Source organism: Pleurodeles waltl, chromosome 4_1, assembly GCF_031143425.1.
Source record: "Pleurodeles waltl isolate 20211129_DDA chromosome 4_1, aPleWal1.hap1.20221129, whole genome shotgun sequence".
Taxonomy (NCBI): domain Eukaryota; kingdom Metazoa; phylum Chordata; class Amphibia; order Caudata; family Salamandridae; genus Pleurodeles; species Pleurodeles waltl.
The window spans coordinates 314472911-314492055 of NC_090442.1; the positions used below are offsets into that span (position 1 = coordinate 314472911).

At 42.8% G+C, this 19145-nt stretch overlaps 1 protein-coding gene across 5 annotated transcripts in view; it reads left to right on the forward strand.

Annotated features, from left to right (window-relative positions):
• Positions 1-16811, forward strand: part of ARMT1 (acidic residue methyltransferase 1) — a 127826-nt gene extending 111015 nt beyond the window's left edge. For all 5 annotated transcript variants that reach the window (XM_069228419.1, XM_069228420.1, XM_069228418.1 and 2 more), the window contains one exon: positions 13824-16811. In XM_069228419.1, coding sequence (XP_069084520.1) covers positions 13824-14594 — 771 coding nt within the window. In that variant the 3' untranslated portion in view covers positions 14595-16811. The remainder of the gene's footprint in view (positions 1-13823) is intronic.
• The last annotated feature ends 2334 nt before the right edge of the window (positions 16812-19145 follow it).

The window sequence follows — 19145 nt, forward strand, 5'->3', positions numbered from 1 at the left end:
ATAGGCAATAATCAGTAGGTAATTATAAGTTGGAACAACTATTCCCATAGACAAACCATTTTTTGTTTTGTTAATAACTTTGATGCAGTTTGACGAATGTTCACAAAATTTTCCCCAAAAAAGGGCCTTACTTTGCCTGGGAAGTTACGGGGTGATTCATCAAGCGGAGGCTGAGAAAAAGGGGGCGCCCCGAAATGCTTTTTCCCCATTCTGTGTCTGTGGGTTTTTTGCATTCATTTGACATGGCTGCAGCCTGAACCACTGAACGGAATTACACCAAATTTGGCAGGAACCTAGATGTTCGTCCGCAGATTGTGCTTTTTGCGATTTGATTGTAAGTCTGTTCAGTAGTTATTGAGTTATTTAAGGTTACAAAATATAGATATCTAGGGTCAGGGATACTCCTCAGATCCAGAGATAAAGCATGATAGGCTGGCTGCAACCTGACAGAAAAGTGGCAGCCGCCATTTTCTTCCTCGCATGGGCTGTGAGGTGGGAAAAACTGTGTAAAAACAGATGAGGGATCAGGATACAGGTATCCTGACCCCATAGGAAGACATGGAGGGGTCCCTTAGGGCCACAAAGTGCCCTTTTTTGGGGGGCAGATCCATGAAACTGCAGATCCTCCTTGGGTCCAGGGGAAAAGCAAAGACCTGATTGGCTTGTTGCAACCTGACAGCAATATTAAATGTTTAATGTTTAAAAAAAACAAAAAACATAGAAATTCACTGAAAAAAACAAAGGGTACAGGGATGTTATTTTTAATTTGCCATTTTATCCATAAAAAAACCATAGAATTTCAACAGTTATAGTTATACTTATAGTTATGCTTATCTGAAGAAACTATAACCCGTGCCGCAAAGTAACTTTGGGCAACAAGTTTTAGTTTCTTAACATAAGTATAACTATAACTGCTGAATTACTATGGTTTTGTGTGGGTAAAACAGCAACCTAACTATAACATCCATGTAACCTTTGTTTTATTCAGTGAACATATATATCACACACAGAACAGCAAGTAAAAACGCTCAGACAAGACTCCAACTTGCAAAGAAATAATTTAATGCATAAACAGCATGACACTTTTTATCCAAGAAACAGCCTTATCACATTACCACATACGTGAGACCAAACCATTTGAAACATTGAGCAAACAGAAAGCACTGGTGTTAAAGTGAATCACATTGGCACCATCTTGGACTGTACAAATGTAAGCAATACATTTTCTGTTATACATACTATCTCATGATATTTCACATCAATATTCCAATATGGCTCAAATTCATAGTATAAGAAAATGTACCTCTTAAGTATGGTCATATTAGCCTCATGTATGTCTCAGGACAGCACAACAAAAATATTGGCCTGAGGTACTGTAAGAACCCCATAAATATCACCAATACTGACTGTGAATAGTGTGTGCCCTGTTGGAATCCCTACAAATGCAGATGGGGTTGAGACATTCCAAATCAAGCCCAACGGGCAGAAATACCGATGTATTATATAATCACAAGAAATACTAAGTGGGCCTGTCTCCGACTTATTGTATTAAACATCACGTACACAGGTGCACAGTCAATGAAATATCATAAAAAGACACACATCAGCTCAAGTGAGGTTATAATGATTCCCATGCCTTAGTGGTGCATACAGAATGCATGCCATTTACACCAAGGACCTTCTTCTAGTCTTAAGAAGAACCTACGTTTGAAGTATGTGTGACTGTAGATACACATGCTTTGCATGGTCCTGCCATCTACTTTTGGGTCCGGATGTGTGCAGGTTGTTTTTCTTCAAAAAAGTCTTTAGAGTCATGAGGCAGAGTGACTCCTCTTCTTGGTGCTAATAGGCATGGGCCTCAACTCCATTGTTAGTTTGTTTTATTTCCATTGCGCGGTTGGGACATGTATGCCTTTGCTCCAGTTCAACACCGTCATCGTTCTCCTTTTGGTTCGCGCTACAGTAGTCGCCTCGTCGGTATTGTTTCGATCACGTTTTCCATTCTGTCTATTGCTTTATTTCTCTATTGCTTGTTGAGACCCTTTGATCGTGGCTCCTATGGGGCCTCGTCCTCTGGGGCCTGTCTTTAATCTCCATCACCTTTTTCAGAGAATGCTTCGCTGGTGATGGAACGGATGCCTTTCCGTTACCTCCCGCACTGCTCTGCGAAGTATTCCAGGACCAAATAACACCTGGTCTGTAATCTGTGTTTGTCACCAGAGCACAGTGAAGCAGATTGTGACACCTGCCACTCCTTCTGCCCTTAGAAAACCCTTTGAGACCGTTGCCGTCGCCTTAATGTCGTGGAGAAGCATCAAGGACACTCCAGACATCTTCGGTCATGAGAACATCAAAGGAGGGGAAGAACACCCTCAGCAGTCTGCTGCAGAGAAAGAGGCCTTATCAATCAAGGGCACTTTCTGCTCCGATGTCGAGATCAGGGAAGTTACACTGGCTCAACAATCTGTGAGTACCCTGTCCCTCAGCACCATGTCAATCCTACAAAAAGACAATTGGCATTTCTGGAACAATATACAGAGGCCCTCGGTCCACCTCGACTGCCTTCCGGCCATTGATGGGGGATTACAAATTAATATGGCATCCCAATATGGACACCACACACCCGCGCAGATCCCATGCAGGATTATTCCCTAAAGCTATTAAAGTGATACTTCACCAACTGGGCTTGGTGGTTGTCTGGGGGATACTGAACCTCAACTACGCTGGACTACACTTAGTTTTCTTACTCACACAGAACTCACTCTAAGCTAGACCACACATTTGTAAGCCAACAGCTGGAACACTCCATTCTACTATTCACCCCATCACAATTTCAGATCATGCCCCATTGGAAACGGTTTTTGAGTGCCATGCCCCAGAGTCATCCTTCCGTAGGTGGTACTTAACTAAAACACTGTTGAGGGACCCCTTGTTCCGTACTGAACTTAGGAAATCGATAAGAGAGTATATTCAGCTCAACAAAACTGGAAACACAGAACCCCCCTTCAAGGTGGTCATTCAAGGGAAATGTCTGACCCAGATAACCACACTAATTAGGCAGAAGACGGGAGAGAGGGAGATTTTCGAGGCAGAGCTTTTAAATGGCGAAAATGCCCATAAGGTGACCCCTACTCTTGGCCTTCAAAGGAAAGTTACGACCCTTTGAGGGAAAGTTGTACGCCAACAAGGCGGAGCTGTCCCTCTTACAGCTTAAACGCACTACATAGGAGAGAGGTATTACGCTAGGCTCCACTTAGCAAAGCACCTACGTGCTAAAAAGGAACAGGCCTATACCAAGCAGCTCCAGGATGAGACAGGAGTGCTTCAGCATATGGAACACCTCAAGACTTTTACGAGCGCCTCTGTACTTTGGATTTAATAGATGACAATGAGCAGCTAATCTACCTAGCAGACATCACTTTACCTCAAGTCTCTCTCTGACTCACATTGAAATCTTAAGCGTCCCATTGTACCAGAGGAGGTACAATTTGCCATTGATTCTCTTACACCCCACAAAGCCCTGAGGGCTTTAATGCGTCTTTCTATAAGACATTCAGCTCTGAATTGGTTCAGCACCTGACAGAGCTGTTTAATCATATAGTCGATTCCCACGCAGTCACCCCTTCAATGGGAGAGGCCTTGATTTTGCTTATCCTGTAACCGGGGAAACCCTTAGATCTTTGCACGTCATATCGCCCGAGAGCCCTCCTCAATTTGGATGCTAAATTGTACACTAAGATGCTAGCACATAGGCTAGAGGAGGTTATGCTGGAAATGATCCACCCAGATCATACAGGCTTTATTGCGGGGCGCCAAACCCATGACAACTTACGACGAGTCATCCACCTAATAGAAAAAGCTACGAAGAAATCTCTTTCGGCGATTCTGCTGACACTAGACGCAGAGAAGGCTTTTGATACGGTAGACTGGGGCTCCCTAACTTATACCTTACTCTGGTTCAGGTTCCATGAACGCTTCATAGCAATGATGCAAGCTAACTATAACCAGAGTATTAATGAACGGGGCAACCTCCAATTTTTTTAAAAACAGTTTTTTTACACTCACTAGGGGCACATGCCAGTGGTGCTGCCTCTCCCTTTTTTCTTTTTGCTCTTAGCATTGAAACCCTAACAGCAAAAATAAGGGCCACCCTTTAAAATTGAACTTCAACGCTACGAATCGGTTTCAGGCACACATTAATCTCCATAAATCTTTTATGCTTAACCTCACAGTTCCCCCTGTTGAAATTGCACACCTGACATCAACTTCCCCCTTTCAATTGGCAGCGAAGGAAATCACATACCTGGGGATAAAACTAACTCCTACTATATCCGATCTCTTTAAGGCAAACTATTTCCCCCTACTATGACAACTCAGACTCGATTTGAAACACTGGGGCATGTAATATCCAACCTGGCTAAGTTGCATAAATGCTGTTAAAATGGCAGTGTTTCCATGTGTGCTATATCTATTTCAGGGCCTTCAAATTGATGTAGACAGGGAATTGTTTACTAACATCTGCTCACTGATTACGAAGTTTATATGGCAAAACCGCCAGGCGTGTCTGGCTTATTGGTGCCTGACACTTTCCAAGAAGGCGGGGGGTGGTCTGGGCCTACCTGACTTCATGACTCATTATATAGCAGCCCAGCTCTGGGTTATATCTCATTGGTCCATGAAGGTGTCCGACAAACATTGGCTGCATATAGATCGACCAATAGTGGGCGGAAACATCTGGGATATTATTTGGAAACCCAAAGTAGACCAATCGTGCAATGCCTGTTTAAGCACACCAACAGCTACCACTCTGAAAATCTGGGATAAAGTCACCAAGAGACACAGGCTGACATCCTTCCCCTCTTCCTATACACCTATACAGTTCAACCCAGCTTTCCCTCCCACCCTGATACCTGGCCCTTTTGATAAATGGTGAGATGGGGGCTGCCTAACCATATCGGACCTGTTCCACAACTGGAACACATTAACATTTGAGAATTGCTGCCTCGATTTTAATCTCCCTGCCTCTGAGGCCTACCACTATATCTAACTGAAACACTGGATCTTTCACGCAGAAGTGCACCAGGCTGCCACTAAAAATATCTTCCCCGTAGTGCAATTTGTACACAAGTCTGGGACCTCCAAGGGTTGCATCTCCTTTCTTTATGCCCTTCTGAGATCCACCACGCCCACTCCTACCTTGCGTCATGTAACACTTTGGGAGCAAACACTGGGGATCGATTGAGGATCAACAATGGCACAGTTTATGTGATATTTCAAAATGTAATCACTCCCTGGGTCTACGTGAAGCACCCTATAAAGTCTTCTACGACTGGTGTTTATACCCCAAGAAACTATGGAAAATCTTCCCCAATGCATCAGACAGATGCTGGAGGGGTTATGGCCTACTGGGAGATGTTTACCATATCTGGTGGGACAGCCCACCTGTTCACCCTTGTTGGGAAGAGATTTTAGCTCAAATAAGAGATTTTAGGCTATTCCATACCCTCGGCCCCATGAAATGTTCTACTAGGCCTCAAAGTCCCAGCCCTCAAGCATCAGACATATGGGGACACCTCCATTCTTTGGCTGTGCCTCGGTGCCGCTAAGATGACTGTCATCAGCCTAGAAAAAACCTGAGGCTCCATCGCTACCACTGTGGCAAACACGCTTATGGTATGCCCTTGCCATCGAACGGCTGATTGATATTATGACTGGTTCTACGGATTTTTTTTATTACATATGGGGACCTCTAGTGCAGTACCTTTCAAAAGGTCTTCGTCTTTTCTCATGCCCTGCCCAAAGGAGGACCCTTTACCTTTTCCAGAAATAATCCCCTTTCATATCCACCAGGCTGCGTCCCGAGACAGGGAGGACCTAGCCTGGCAATTCGGGCTGGACTGTTCCCATAGGGAACAGGGTCAAGACAGATTTGCATATAGCTGGGTCCAAACTGGGGTGGCATGACTAGCAAAATAACCATGGATTAAACCCAGATCTGTGACTGGGGGTGAGTGTTTCAAAAGTTTCAACACTCCATCCATCATTTTATTTTGTTTTGTGAAGTTGCCTTGTGTCCCAAGACATCCCGCTGGCCTGCTCCATTTCTGCATCGCCCAGATGTACTTAACTGCTATGACCTGTTCATGCAGGCTGTTACCATAAGCCCAGTAGGGCTGTCATGTTCAATTTGTATTCAATGCCTCCACAGGAATGTTCAGTGGTGCAAAGTCATGGATGCTGCTTTCTATTTATGTACTTGTTATATGTGCACCTGTATGGCCTACTGTTGAATATGACACTGTTCCTGTTATTAGCTTCACCCATGCATGATATAGGCAACGTGATATATATTTCATGACTATCTACGTGTTGACTTTTGGAAACCAATAAAAACAGTTTGACAAAATACCAGTCATTAAAGCCTTCATGGAGGAGCTTAAGAGAGTAATTCCACCACAGATTCCACCTGCGCATTCATGGAATATGACATTGTTCTTACACGACTCATAGGGCCCTCCATTTGAGCCCCTGTATATCTGCCAACTTCAGTCTCTGTCTTGGAAGGCAGCATTTGTAATTGCTGTTACCTCACTTAGGCATCTTAATGAACTCCAGGCATTAACCTTGGAAGAACCTTTCTTCGAGTTTCACAGACAGCGTGGTCCCCTGCACCAACCCTAAGTTTCTCCCAAAAGTTGTCTCCGACTTTCACCTCAATCAATCGAGTTGCCGTTTTTTACCCCTCAACCAGAATCAGTTGCAGAGAGGGCTCCTCACACATTAGACGTCAAAAATCTTTGTTCTACATTGATAGAACCAAAACTTTTAAAGCACGAAATAAGATTTGTTGATTTTTCATCACCTCATAAAGGAAAGACTATATTAAAATCAGGCATTGCCATATGGATAGTTAAGAGTATTCAAACATGTTGCGCTAAAGCCAAAAGAACTTCACCTCCACCATCTAGAGCACACTGTACTCAGAAGAAACCAGCATCCATGGCTTTCCTTGGAAACATTCTAATGGCTGACATATGCAAAGCAGCTACATGACCTACACCACACTCTTTCACTAAACGCTATTGTGTGGATGTTTTAGCATGCCAACAAGCTAATGTAGGTCAGGCTACTTCCACTTAAAAAAAAAAAAAAACAACACCCACAGGCTAACCACTGCTTCTGAGGAGGACTGCTTTACAGTCTATGCAAAGCATGTGTATCTACAGTCACACATGCCTTGAACGGAATGTGTACATACCCTGTAAGCATCCGTTCGTAGCATGTAGTGCTGAAAATTCACATGCACCCATCCACTTCCCCGGGCACCTGGGGCCATTGCAGTTTACTTTGTATGCACATGGATATATCTCTTTATTTATACTTACTTCGCACTGCAGTCTCATCCGCCTGCAGGAAAACAACCTGAAAATGGAGTTGATGCCCCGGAACATTATCACCAGAGGAGGAGTCACTTTGCTTTGTGACTTGAAATACTTCTAATTAGGAATAAGTAGTTGGCATAATTTAGTAGCTTGCAGACTTCCTAAAGCATGAGAGAAAAACACTGCATCAGCCTATGTCACGTTCATCCTTGGGGATCCCTTTCTGCAGATCCTAGAAGCCTCAGGCAGTTGGTTTCAAGCACTAGGCAGGAGTTAATCAATATTTACTCAAGGATTATTATGATACCATTGTTTTTCTTCGTGGCTTCAAATATTGCTGAGGGAGTGATTGCTGGTCAGAAAAATCCCTCCTTGGAATTCTTTAGAAATAATGATCCAAATGTTTTGTCAAAGTAGCATGATTGATCACTGACCATGATAGCATTGCAACACTTACACAGCAGTTTTTTTTTTCAGCAGCTGATGTGACACCTAGAATGTTTTTTTCTTCTGACTGGTTGTAACTCAAGTATTGTATTCTTATCAATGATATAGTGTTTGCAGTGCAGATTTAAAAAACAAAAATATTCTGTCACTTAAATTACAGAGTTCAGATGTACGTAATGTGGTGGTTGTGCCTCTGAACTCATGTATTTTCACCTCATGTTTTCTCCAAATCTGAAATGCTCCATTGTCAACAGTAAGCACAGCCTCAATGAGAACAGGACCATAAGTGTTGGACAAGACCAAATCAAATGAAGGAAACAAACAACCGTGAGCCACATTTCAGGCACATATCCGTACGGGAAGGATAAACCTTATAAGAAATTCCTAATGCAAAACATGTTCAATGCAGATTGTGTGTGAGTTTAAAATGAGCATTACTTGCAAACCCCTTTACTTAAAGATTTTATCCTATTCAGTGTCTGGCAGTGGAGTTCCACAGTGTTCCTCCCAGTTAGTCCTGACCTGTAGTATTGCAGGGGGCTGAGTCTTTCAGAGCACCCAATAGTGTATTGATACCTGGAATCCCCCTTGTGTTAGTAATGTATGTCACAGGGAGTCTGCTTTTGCAGAACTGTGCTTTGGGACAAAAGAACAACAAAATGCAGGGACTGCGGCACTTCTTCCAAATCAGTACTGTCGCACTAAACTACCTTACCAGCTCATAGTGCCTTACTTGCCGTCCTAGCCTTACAGAGTAACAACTAATTGTGGCCACCCAAAAGGCACAATACTCTAGCCCCTCTCTCATGGAATAATGAAAAACAGGTCAGCCCTTTTCATAAATTATCTCAGTCATACATATCCATAGCAACAGTAAAAAAGGCACAATGAAAGTCCACAACATATTTATTGCATTGTGAAATCAGAATAGCAGTTAGAAAACTGTATAACACAAATAGTGCCACCATAATGCAGATCTAGTGCCCTGAGTCTACCCTGCAATTGTATGCGCAGGAACGCTTATTATTAATATTATTTATGATTTCTGGGTGTGTAGAACCCCATACCTCGGCATATTCAAGTGGTCCTCATAGGGAAGTGTAAGCCCAGTTTACACAGGCTGCATGTCCCAACGGGCATCTGTTCCCCAGGTGTGTCAGTTCTGCTGGAATCCTCCTCTCTAAAAAATAAACACTACAGGACCTAACTTAGCTTAGCTTGATAGAGTGAAAACAGTGGCGGCCGGCAGCTTTAGAATGGAGGGAGGAGCGGGGCGGGCGGTAAGCACACACACACACACACTCATTCTTTCACACAGACACACATGCACGCACATCCATTAACAACACTCATACCATTCCGACATGCACGCACGCACCAAAAATTCATTTTAAAACATCACACACACTCATTCTTTCATGCACGCACATCCATTAACACTCATAACATTCAAACATGCATGCATGCACCAAACATTTATTTTAAAAGATCACACACACTCATTCTTTCGCACACACATGCACGCACATCCATTAACAACACTCATAACACTCAAACATGCATGCGCACACCAAACATTCAATTTCAAACATCACACACATACACACTTACCTTCAGCCTCCAGGTCCCAGGAGGGTTGGGACTGCTGCCTTCCCTCATTGGTTGACCTTAGGTCAGCCAATGAGGGAAGGCAGCAGTCCCAGCCTCGTCAAAGAGTGGGATGGGGTCAGTGAGACTGCTGACCCCACCCCACTCTGTGACGAAGTGTCACTGATTGACACTCGTCCTGGGTGCTTCAGGGCTTAAACCTGAAGCGCCCAGGGCGAGTGTCAATGGGTGATGCTTTCCTCGTCACCCAGGGGAGGGCCTCGAGGCACCTTTGCTGAGCCGAGGAGGTCACGCCCATAGGAGCTGTGACCTCCTCAGCCCAGCAAAGTTCAGCTCAGGCATCCAGGAGTCTGCGCAAATCGCTCATGGCTCACTCGTGGCTCTCTGAGCTGAAAATGAAGAATGTCTGTCAGGCTGGCCTTTGTTCAGCCTGACAGACACTCTTCATGAGGGGCAAAAGGTGGGGGGTCGTGGCCCCTCCGCCCTAAAGGACGGGCTGCCACTGAGTGAAAAGCTACTGTGTTATGTCTTTAGGACCCTAGGAACAATTGCTGAATGGACAGAAAACAACACCTGCCACTTGTTATGCCTACTAAGCAGTCAGAGCCTAGGAAAGTGACTGTACAGCAAGTGAAATTACAGTGTGTTTGAAAACAATGGTACGAAGCTAAAAATGTGCAATATAGAACAATGCAAGGCAAAGACATTGTGATTTCTAGAGTGCTAAAAAATGAGGCATAACTATAGTGAGTCCATGCACAGGCCTCATGACATTTACATTGGTGTAGAATTCCCATAGCTTGATGCCCAGAATGTACTATTTGTGGTCAAGTATAACACATTTAAATGTTTTTGCCCTGTGCGCAAGTAGACACAAACCTTTGCAGCAGCTTTGGCTGCCAATTTAGAGCAATATGGTTGTTTCAGTTGGTAGCCCAGATACTGGAACACAAATATAACCTGAGTTCATTTACAGTAACATTTTGTTAAATCAAATGAGTGCTTAAAAGTAAATTTGCCAATGTATTTTATAATGGCTACCTCAGAAACTAAACTAAGGTGAGCGAATGTATGACACAAAAAATTGTATGATTAAAATAACTCTGTATCCCAATCTCTTCCATGATCATGTGTACTTGAACAAGAACACTTTTAACTAACCACTGAGGAGGGCGTGACCCAGAATACCCTTTCATAGGTGGCGAATGCCTTTGCTAGTTATTACCTAACGTTGTATGCTCCCTCCCAAACAGTTGAAAAAGACTGCTTGGCTCAATTCCTTAATGAAGTACCTCTTACCCGACTGTCCCCTACAGAGACCCAGATGCTGGATGAACCTATGACGCTAGCTGAAATAAAATCAACGGTCTCTGCCATGGCCACCGCGAAGACCCCAGGCCCGGATGGTTTTCTGACTGAATTTTATGCAATGCTTTCGGAGACATTACTCCCAAACCCCCTGGCCCTCTATGGAGAGGTAGATCGACTGGGCACCTTTACATCCGATATGGATATGGCCACCATAGTGGTCATCCCCAGAACTCAGCTTCCCTCTCGATCTTGTTCTGACTATGGGCCAGTATCCCTTATTAATGGAGACCTTACAATCTGTTCTTCCATCTTAGCAGCCCAACTCAAGTGAGTGCTCCACACTTTAATCCACCCTCATCAGTGTGGCCTCATGCCTACCCTTGGAACTGGGCACTACATCCACCCCCTCTATGTGGCCCTAGCTAACCACCACCGTCTTCAAACTTAGCACTGCCGTTTATTGACTTCGAGAAGGCATTCAAAACAGTGGACTGGGGATACCTGAGGCTGATATTACGACGAGCAGGAATGGGGCTGAGCTTCCGCAGACTGATACAGGCTCTGTACATTAACCCTATAACAGGGTCCAGATCGACGGCACCCTCTCACTGTCATTCATCATTTGGCAAGACACTCAACAGGGTTATCCCTTGTCTCCCGTCCTTTTCGCATTGGCAATCGAGCTACTGGCACAGGCACTTTGAGGGGACCCTTTGCTGAGTGGGTGGCGGTGGGAGTAAGGACACAAGGATCTTGTAGCCCTCTATGCGGACGATGTCCTCCTCTACCAGAGTAAACCAGATATCAGTGGCCCCAGGTGTCTCCACCTCCTTAGCTGCTTCGGTTCGCTGCATGAACCCAGATAAGTCAATTCTTGTGCCTTTGGCCCTATGCCAAGGCTGCTTTGATTGGCAGAGAGAAATACCCTTCGTCTACTCAACTTTAAGTACTTGGTTCTCTGGGTGTCCCTTCTTCCCAGCTTCACATGGTCTCTGAAATTTCGGCTTCTAACACAGAAAGCAAACATGGACCTAACACAATGGCGGTGGGCCCTTCTCTCAGTGTCTTGGGCTTCATAGCATTGTACAAAATGATTGTGCAAAGCTGCCTATATGTGTTGCAAAACATTCCAATCCCTCTACCTCGAGCCTGGTGTTTAGTCTTAGACCATTCAGCCTCAACATTCCACCGGGGTGGAGCCCGACATCGCATAGCATTTTACTGTTGCCAGTGAAGCGGTATGTCCAATCCCTGTCTATAGTATCTGGCATTCCAACTTATCATCATACATGATTGGTTTAATTGGGAATGGTCAGATCCGGCATATCAGCTTGAACTCATCCTACTGTCGTTCCCCTGCGTTTGGGACCTCCTCTACATCTGCCCCCTTCCCAATAGTATGGTCCTGGTGACCAGGACGATATTCCTGGCCTGGAGACCAGCTCCACACCCTCACAACCCTCTTTTCATGGTACATAGTTACGCGAACCAGTGAATTTGCAAGGGTTTTATAAATGGAACTTGCTCGGTATATCCCACCTCACAGACGTGTGTACTGGTTCACATATGTGGTCCTTTCAGGACCTCTGTACAGACTACCAAGTCTCACACAACCAGTTCTACAGGTACCTGCAATGCCGCTATGTCCTCCACAAGCATCTCACACACGTAGACTTAATGCCAGAGTATAGCCTGCCTGAACCCAAACTTCTTCTGGAAGCATTGGGGAAAGGTGGGGTATCCCAAATATCTATGACACTGATCATGAACACTTCAGGAGACATGACCGCTATCAGATGAGAACAATGGATAGGCCCAATAGACGAGGATGATTGGTGTGACGCCCTGATGGCCCCCAGAATTATCACCATGTCCATCCACCTGCGCTTAGTACAGATATATTACTTATATGGGTCATACCTCTCACCAGCTAGGCTAAATTGCGCAGGGCTCCTACCAAACCCTACGTGTTCAAGATGTACAGCAACTCTTGCTGACTTCTATCACATGGCCTGGGTCTGTCCCTGAATCCAGAGGTACTGGTTGGCGGTAACAAATTAGCTTAATGAGGTCGTAGGGTAGAAGGTCCTGTTGTCCCCCCTTGTGACCCTTTTAGATGTGCTGGAAGGAGTGGGGAACACCCAAGCCAACCGCACCTTCTTAGATACAGCCTGGGTAGTGGCCAAAAGAGACATTGCAAGTAACCGGAAATCACCTGCGCCCCCGCTCTCTCGAAGAGTAGACTGGTGTGGGAGATAAAAACAACCAGTTTTGGAAGCCTGGGGGTGCTCCTGTAAAAATGAGCAGGTATGGGGGAAGTGGTTGGGTCAGATCCCTTGAGTATTCCTTTGCCCTGAACTGAAAGGAATGTGCAACTTCTGTTTACTTGATTGAAGTCAATACCACACTTGCTCGACTGTTATCGGCTCAGCTATGTTGTCTCTGGCGATTGTCTGTGCCAATTATGTTATTCTCAAAAAAACTCAATAAAAATGTGTTTATCAAAAAATAAAAAAACAAGAACACTTTTATAATTGGAGCTCCCCTGTGGTAAAAAAAAATACCTGCTGTTAACAGAGGACATTGATAAACAGCGCTGTGAATATCCAAATATTTGACAGAATAGAACACTGGTATGTTCAGCGTTCGGGGGTAATCAGAAATGCGACCTTATCAGAGCCTTACTTGAATCAAACACCTGACCTAACATGAGTCCTGGCATTAACAGAAGCAACTTTATCGGAACTCTGTTATGAGAATGTTGGTATAAGCTATTAGCTCACTGCATGGTATCAAATCGGCCAAATGGATTTTACACCATAGATTTATAAATTATTCATTCCCTTGGGTAGGTAGATATTTTCTAAAATTCCACCCCTCCCCTTTCATTAGAGGTTCCTCTCATGTTGTACACTGACTTCAATGGTTAATTAGTTGTTGTAATTTAAATGCATGGAAAACTAGTCTGGTATTTACAGCACCTTCCTTCTTAGAGTAAATGCACAGTACTATGATTAGTGTATCACTCCATCCCTGCACTGGTAGTGACCATTATATATTTTTTTGTTTTAACAGGTGTCTTTGTGGGGGAACAAGTGTGACCTTTCCATTTCAGCGGGTCAGGAGAATTCCCAGAAATCCTGTGTTCTGGGTACTCTGGAGAGCTTTTTACCACTCATCTTGGTCAATGACATGGAATATGTCTGGTCTGTAACTTCAAGCTGCAAGAATGCCCGAAGGAATGAGGACTCTTTGACTAGAGTAGACATTGTCCTAGATAATGCTGGATTTGAATTAGTTACTGATCTAGCATTGGCTGATTTTCTGTTGTCCTCAAAGCTGGCTACTGAAGTCCACTTCCATGTGAAGAGTATACCATGGTTTGTTTCAGATACTACAAAGCAAGATTTTAACTGGACAGTTAAACAACTGCAAGCAGCAAATCACATGTGGATGTCCAAATGTGGCCTAAAGTGGGAGGGCAATCTGAAGACTAATGCTTGGGTTTTTCATGAACACCTGTTTTGGTCTCTTCCACATGAGTTTTGTGACATGGCCCAGGTTGCTCCTGACTTGTATAGGGATCTCCAAAAATCTAATTTAATTTTCTTTAAAGGTGATCTGAATTATCGAAAACTCACAGGTGATAGAAAATGGGACTTTACTGTTCCATTTTCCCAAGCATTAAATGGATTTCAACCAGCAAATCTGTGTAGTGTAAGAACACTTAAATCAGATGTACAGGTTGGATTGAAACCCAGGCAGGGGGAACAGCTTTCAGCTTCTGAGCCGGATTGGTTGGTTAGTGGGAAATTTGGAGTCATCCAATTTAGTGCATCTGTGTGACATGGTCAGGTAAATAATAGTATTCCAAAGATTAAATTAAAGCATTAATTCCTCTATAGGCATAAACAGACATTTCACTATGACTCCCAGCAGAAACTCTCCAGCTTATTGTTAGTAATTTTGGTCCATTTCCAGCTAATTAAAATCGCACCTAGTGGCATCAGTGGTTGGACTAAATCCTACTTGGGAGAGGACGAGATGTTAGCAGTTATAATCCTATAGCAATATTATTGAATTGGTGCATAGGTGGCACAGAACAAATTACTTTATTTCCTCAACCCACAAAAGGTAACAGAAGGGCTATCACAACTCGATTTCAGAGGATTTTGTTGAAGTTTCAGGAGCTACATCTTAAAAACATTTCTATTTTCATACATTAATCTTTACAGAATATAATTTTTAGGGCCTGATTTTGAGTTTGGTAGACGGGATGACTTGTCCGCCAAACTCCATATGGAGAGTCTACTACCATACTGGTTACCTCCCAGCCGACTTTCCTGCTGGGCTGACGGGCAGAAGCCAAGGTTTCCGCCCATAGGTCCAGCGGGAAAGTGGCACCAGCATTGTTGCCAGCTCGTACTCAAGCCGGCAGCAATACTGCCACCCGCAGGGTGCTCCAGCACCCTCGCAATGCTCACTATCTGCACAGCAGTCAGTGAGCATTGCAAGGGTGCTGGGCAGGGGACCCTTGCACTGCCTATGCTAAGTGCATGGGCAGTGCAGGTGCCCCTTTGTGGTCCCCTGCACCTGTTCTGTGCCATCCTTTTCAGGCTGGCGGAGAACAAAGTCATAATTAGCAGGGTGGAGCTGACTTCATCGCCACCCTGGCTGATTCCGTCTTCTGCCACCGCCAGCCTGTCGGGATCAAAGATCCCGGTGGAGATGGCGATAGGTTGGCGGGGCTGTCCGATAGCCACCGCAAGTGTGGCGGTCCAAGGACCGCCACACGCTTAATCAGGCCCTTAATCTGTTGTGCCAAACTTCCATGGCTTTTGTTTCTGGTCAGTCTGCGCATAGAACCTTTTGTGCTGGGGTATTTTACCACATAGGTGCCCAGGAAAAATACACTTTCCAAAGATCCCATTCTCTTAAATACCCAAAATGAAACACTGTTTTATATTCAATATGCTCTAAGCAACCCTTAACACAGTCTGCCAGTGTGCTTTATGCAGAATTTGCTTTTCAACGTGCACTATCTCTTATGCATTTTGTGCAGCAATTTATTGACTGGCAATCTATTGTTTGTTGATCAGAACTAGATTCCGTTGTTTTTCTGCTTATCAATTGTACCAGAATACTTTGCCAAACATAATTACGTGTGGTACTTCTAAAAGCTTTCCAACAATATCATGGTGTATTGTGCTTAATTTTAATTGTTTAAAATATATAATTTTAATCTTAAGAACATCAGGATCTACTGTACTGCAACCAAATAGACGCTAGCTTGTTGTCGGAGGTAAATAGCATTATCATCACATTTGGTGCAGTGTCTGTTTTGATTGTTTCGGATTCATTGTTACAATTTCATGACTTCTGAAGTTTAAATCCCAAAACGTCATTTAAAGAAATCCATATTATAGAGTCATCTTTGTTCAAGTTTATGATTTCCATGTCATTTTCTTTACCCTCAAACATTTTTCATGGATCCGATCAAAAGCAAAGTATGGAATCAAATCTGAATTTCAATAATAGCTGCTATACACTCCATATAACAATATTTTATATCAAACACACTAAAATATTTTAAAGCATTGAATAACGAAAATAATAATTGACTTTAAAACATGCTCATGTTTCAGTAACACAAGCAATGAAAGTAGATCTTTGTGTGTAAATGATTAAGATAATTGGCATTAGTCCAGTCCAACTGTTTAAGCTTTATTTCAGTGTTTTCTCATTAATGTGTAGCTTTGACATGGCATGGTGTTTTCAGATGCAAGCAATCACTGCAGCATGGATCTTACATTGGTTTGTGTTTTTGGTTTTATTATATGAATGTGTATTTCCTCTATTTCTGTTCACTGAGAAATTGACAAAAATAGGTGTGTCAAATATTGAAACGCATTATAATCTCCAAATAATATGCTGAACAGATAGTTAAGCTACAGGATACAGCGACATTAGGGCAGATTTCAGCTGTCACATTTATTGTTGACGAAAACCGATCTGTAAAGTTATGTTTTATAACTTTTGCAACATAAAACCTTTTGAAATATTCATGTGATTATTCAAGCATTTTTGTATAAATTATAATTCCTTTATATTAATGTTTTCCTGGCCATTGTTGTAAGCACTGCTCTACATTTTCTTTCGAACCAGTAAGTATGCAATTAACTGGTGCTATTTTCTGAATATTATGGCAACATTGTTTGGTAGGATTCTGCTTTTTTTTATGATTTGGTCAACAATACCATCGTGGTTGGAAGCCAAGCAGGAGGATACTTAAATACCTGTACTGTTTCTAAGAAATCCAGCAATAATTCTATAATAATTTCCCTTTGTCCACTGAAACCAATAATGTGTTTGGAGAAACGATTGAGTTGTACATATTGGGAGACACGCATATCACTAAAAAACATATTGCAACGCATGTGTTCTGGCTCCTACTCTTTTCCTTTTGTATACCAACGGATTGTTTGACTTTCTAGCGGAACATTGTAGGGATGCTCCCAAAATCAACGGTAAAAGTGTCCCTGCACTGATCTATGTGGATGATGCGGTGCTTATGGCCCGCACTATGAATGGCCTACAAGATACAGTCAGAGCCTATGATTCCTTCATGTCAGCACTTGATCTAGAGATTAAATGTAAAAAATCATATTTTATGGTCTTTGGAAAGCCTCTTAATAGGGTTGGGGTGCTGAAGATCAAAGGACAAGTAATCAGCAAGGTTCAAGATTTCCCCTATTTGGGGGTTGTTTTCGACGATAGAGGTACCTGGAAACCCTGTATTTCTAGAAGAGGGGTTCTTTTTAATGCTACAGTTGGTGCCATGTTTGACTTTGCTGCAAGGGTGGGAAATAAACCTATTAAGCCCCCCCTTGAAGTCTATAGTCGTAAATGCTTTCCAGTCCTCCTATATGGTGCTGCTTTCTGGGGGTATGTGGACACCAGGGCCCCTGCAGTTGAGGAAAATCGTTTTTGTAGAAGGCTATTGGGAGTTGGCCAAAATAATTCTGGGTTTTGCCAACACACAGAATTAGCTCTTGAGTTAGTACAAGATGCCATCCAGCTTGCTCTGTTCTTGCTGTTGATCTCTATTTGGGCTAATGAATGTGCCTCCTTTAACAAAGAGATCCTGCAGGACTGCTTGGCCTGTGATGAGGTGAAGGATATTCCTTGGCTGATGTACATAAGAAAGGTACCCCCTTTGCTGGGGCGTATGGATACGTTTGAGGTTCCTGAAGGTCTGACTAGCTGTGATGAACACTGGGCCAAGGCTAATTTCCTGAAAGTCCTGGGGGCCAAAAGAGGTGAGGAGGCCCTAAGGAAAAAAATCTGTAAGGGAGTTTATTATGATAAAGATGGGGATGGGCCCTGAGCCTCATCTCTTAGAGATAAGGAATGTGCGGGAAAGGTGTCTCATTAAGCGATTCCGTTTGGGGGTTGTGAGAAGCAACCTGTGTTTTCTGCTAGGTCAGTACAATGAAAAATCTATTAGACTCTGCCCCTGCGATGGTGTGCTCTGCAGTCTTTGGTTCATTTGACCTTGTCCTGTGATTTCTATGCGACTTTCACACACCGTTTTTACTCCCCCTGCTGAGGCTGAAGTGTTTTGTGCAATATCGCCCAGCTTTTTTGTGATGTATTGGTGTGGCGTAGGTTGGGGTCCTTTTTGAAGGGTGCTATTACCTGGCACAATACGTTGGAGTATTTTTAAAAGTCCTTAGATTCTTTTAACTTGACTGTTTTAGTATCTTTTTTTTTTTATGATTTCTATGGTATTTAAATACTGGTGGATTGTCACCAGGTTTTATGTATTGTATTGTTTATCTTCATGGTTGATTATTTTCATACCGAATAAAGTGTTTTGATGATGATGATGATGATATTGCAACACAAAAATATTGTGATGCAAAAATATCATTGTCGGTATCTTTTTTGTAGGTAAATAATATTGTTTTAAAGAATTTTTTTGGTATCATTTTCAATAGTATAGTTGTAGAAAATATTGTTTTTTAATTATTTTAATGTGTTTTGGTTCATATATGAATTTTATGTGTTACTATTATTTGTGCGATTGGTATTCATTTTTTAATATAGTTTATAATTTTAAGTGATTTCGAATTTTAATTTAATTCTTAATAGTAATTTATACTGTTGTAGTTGGTTGTTGGGGTTTGTAGGGGGATAGTGTGGAAAGTTAAGCAAAAAATATTATTTAATAATTTTTCATTAATAATGTAATTGGTATTAATTAGCTAATTTATGTAATACTGATTTATTTTAGTTATTGTAGGTGCAAGATGCTAGCTTGCTAGCTTTGTAAGGATATAGGGTGGGAAGTTAAGTAATAAGTAACAATTAATTGTTAATTGATTATCAGTTATG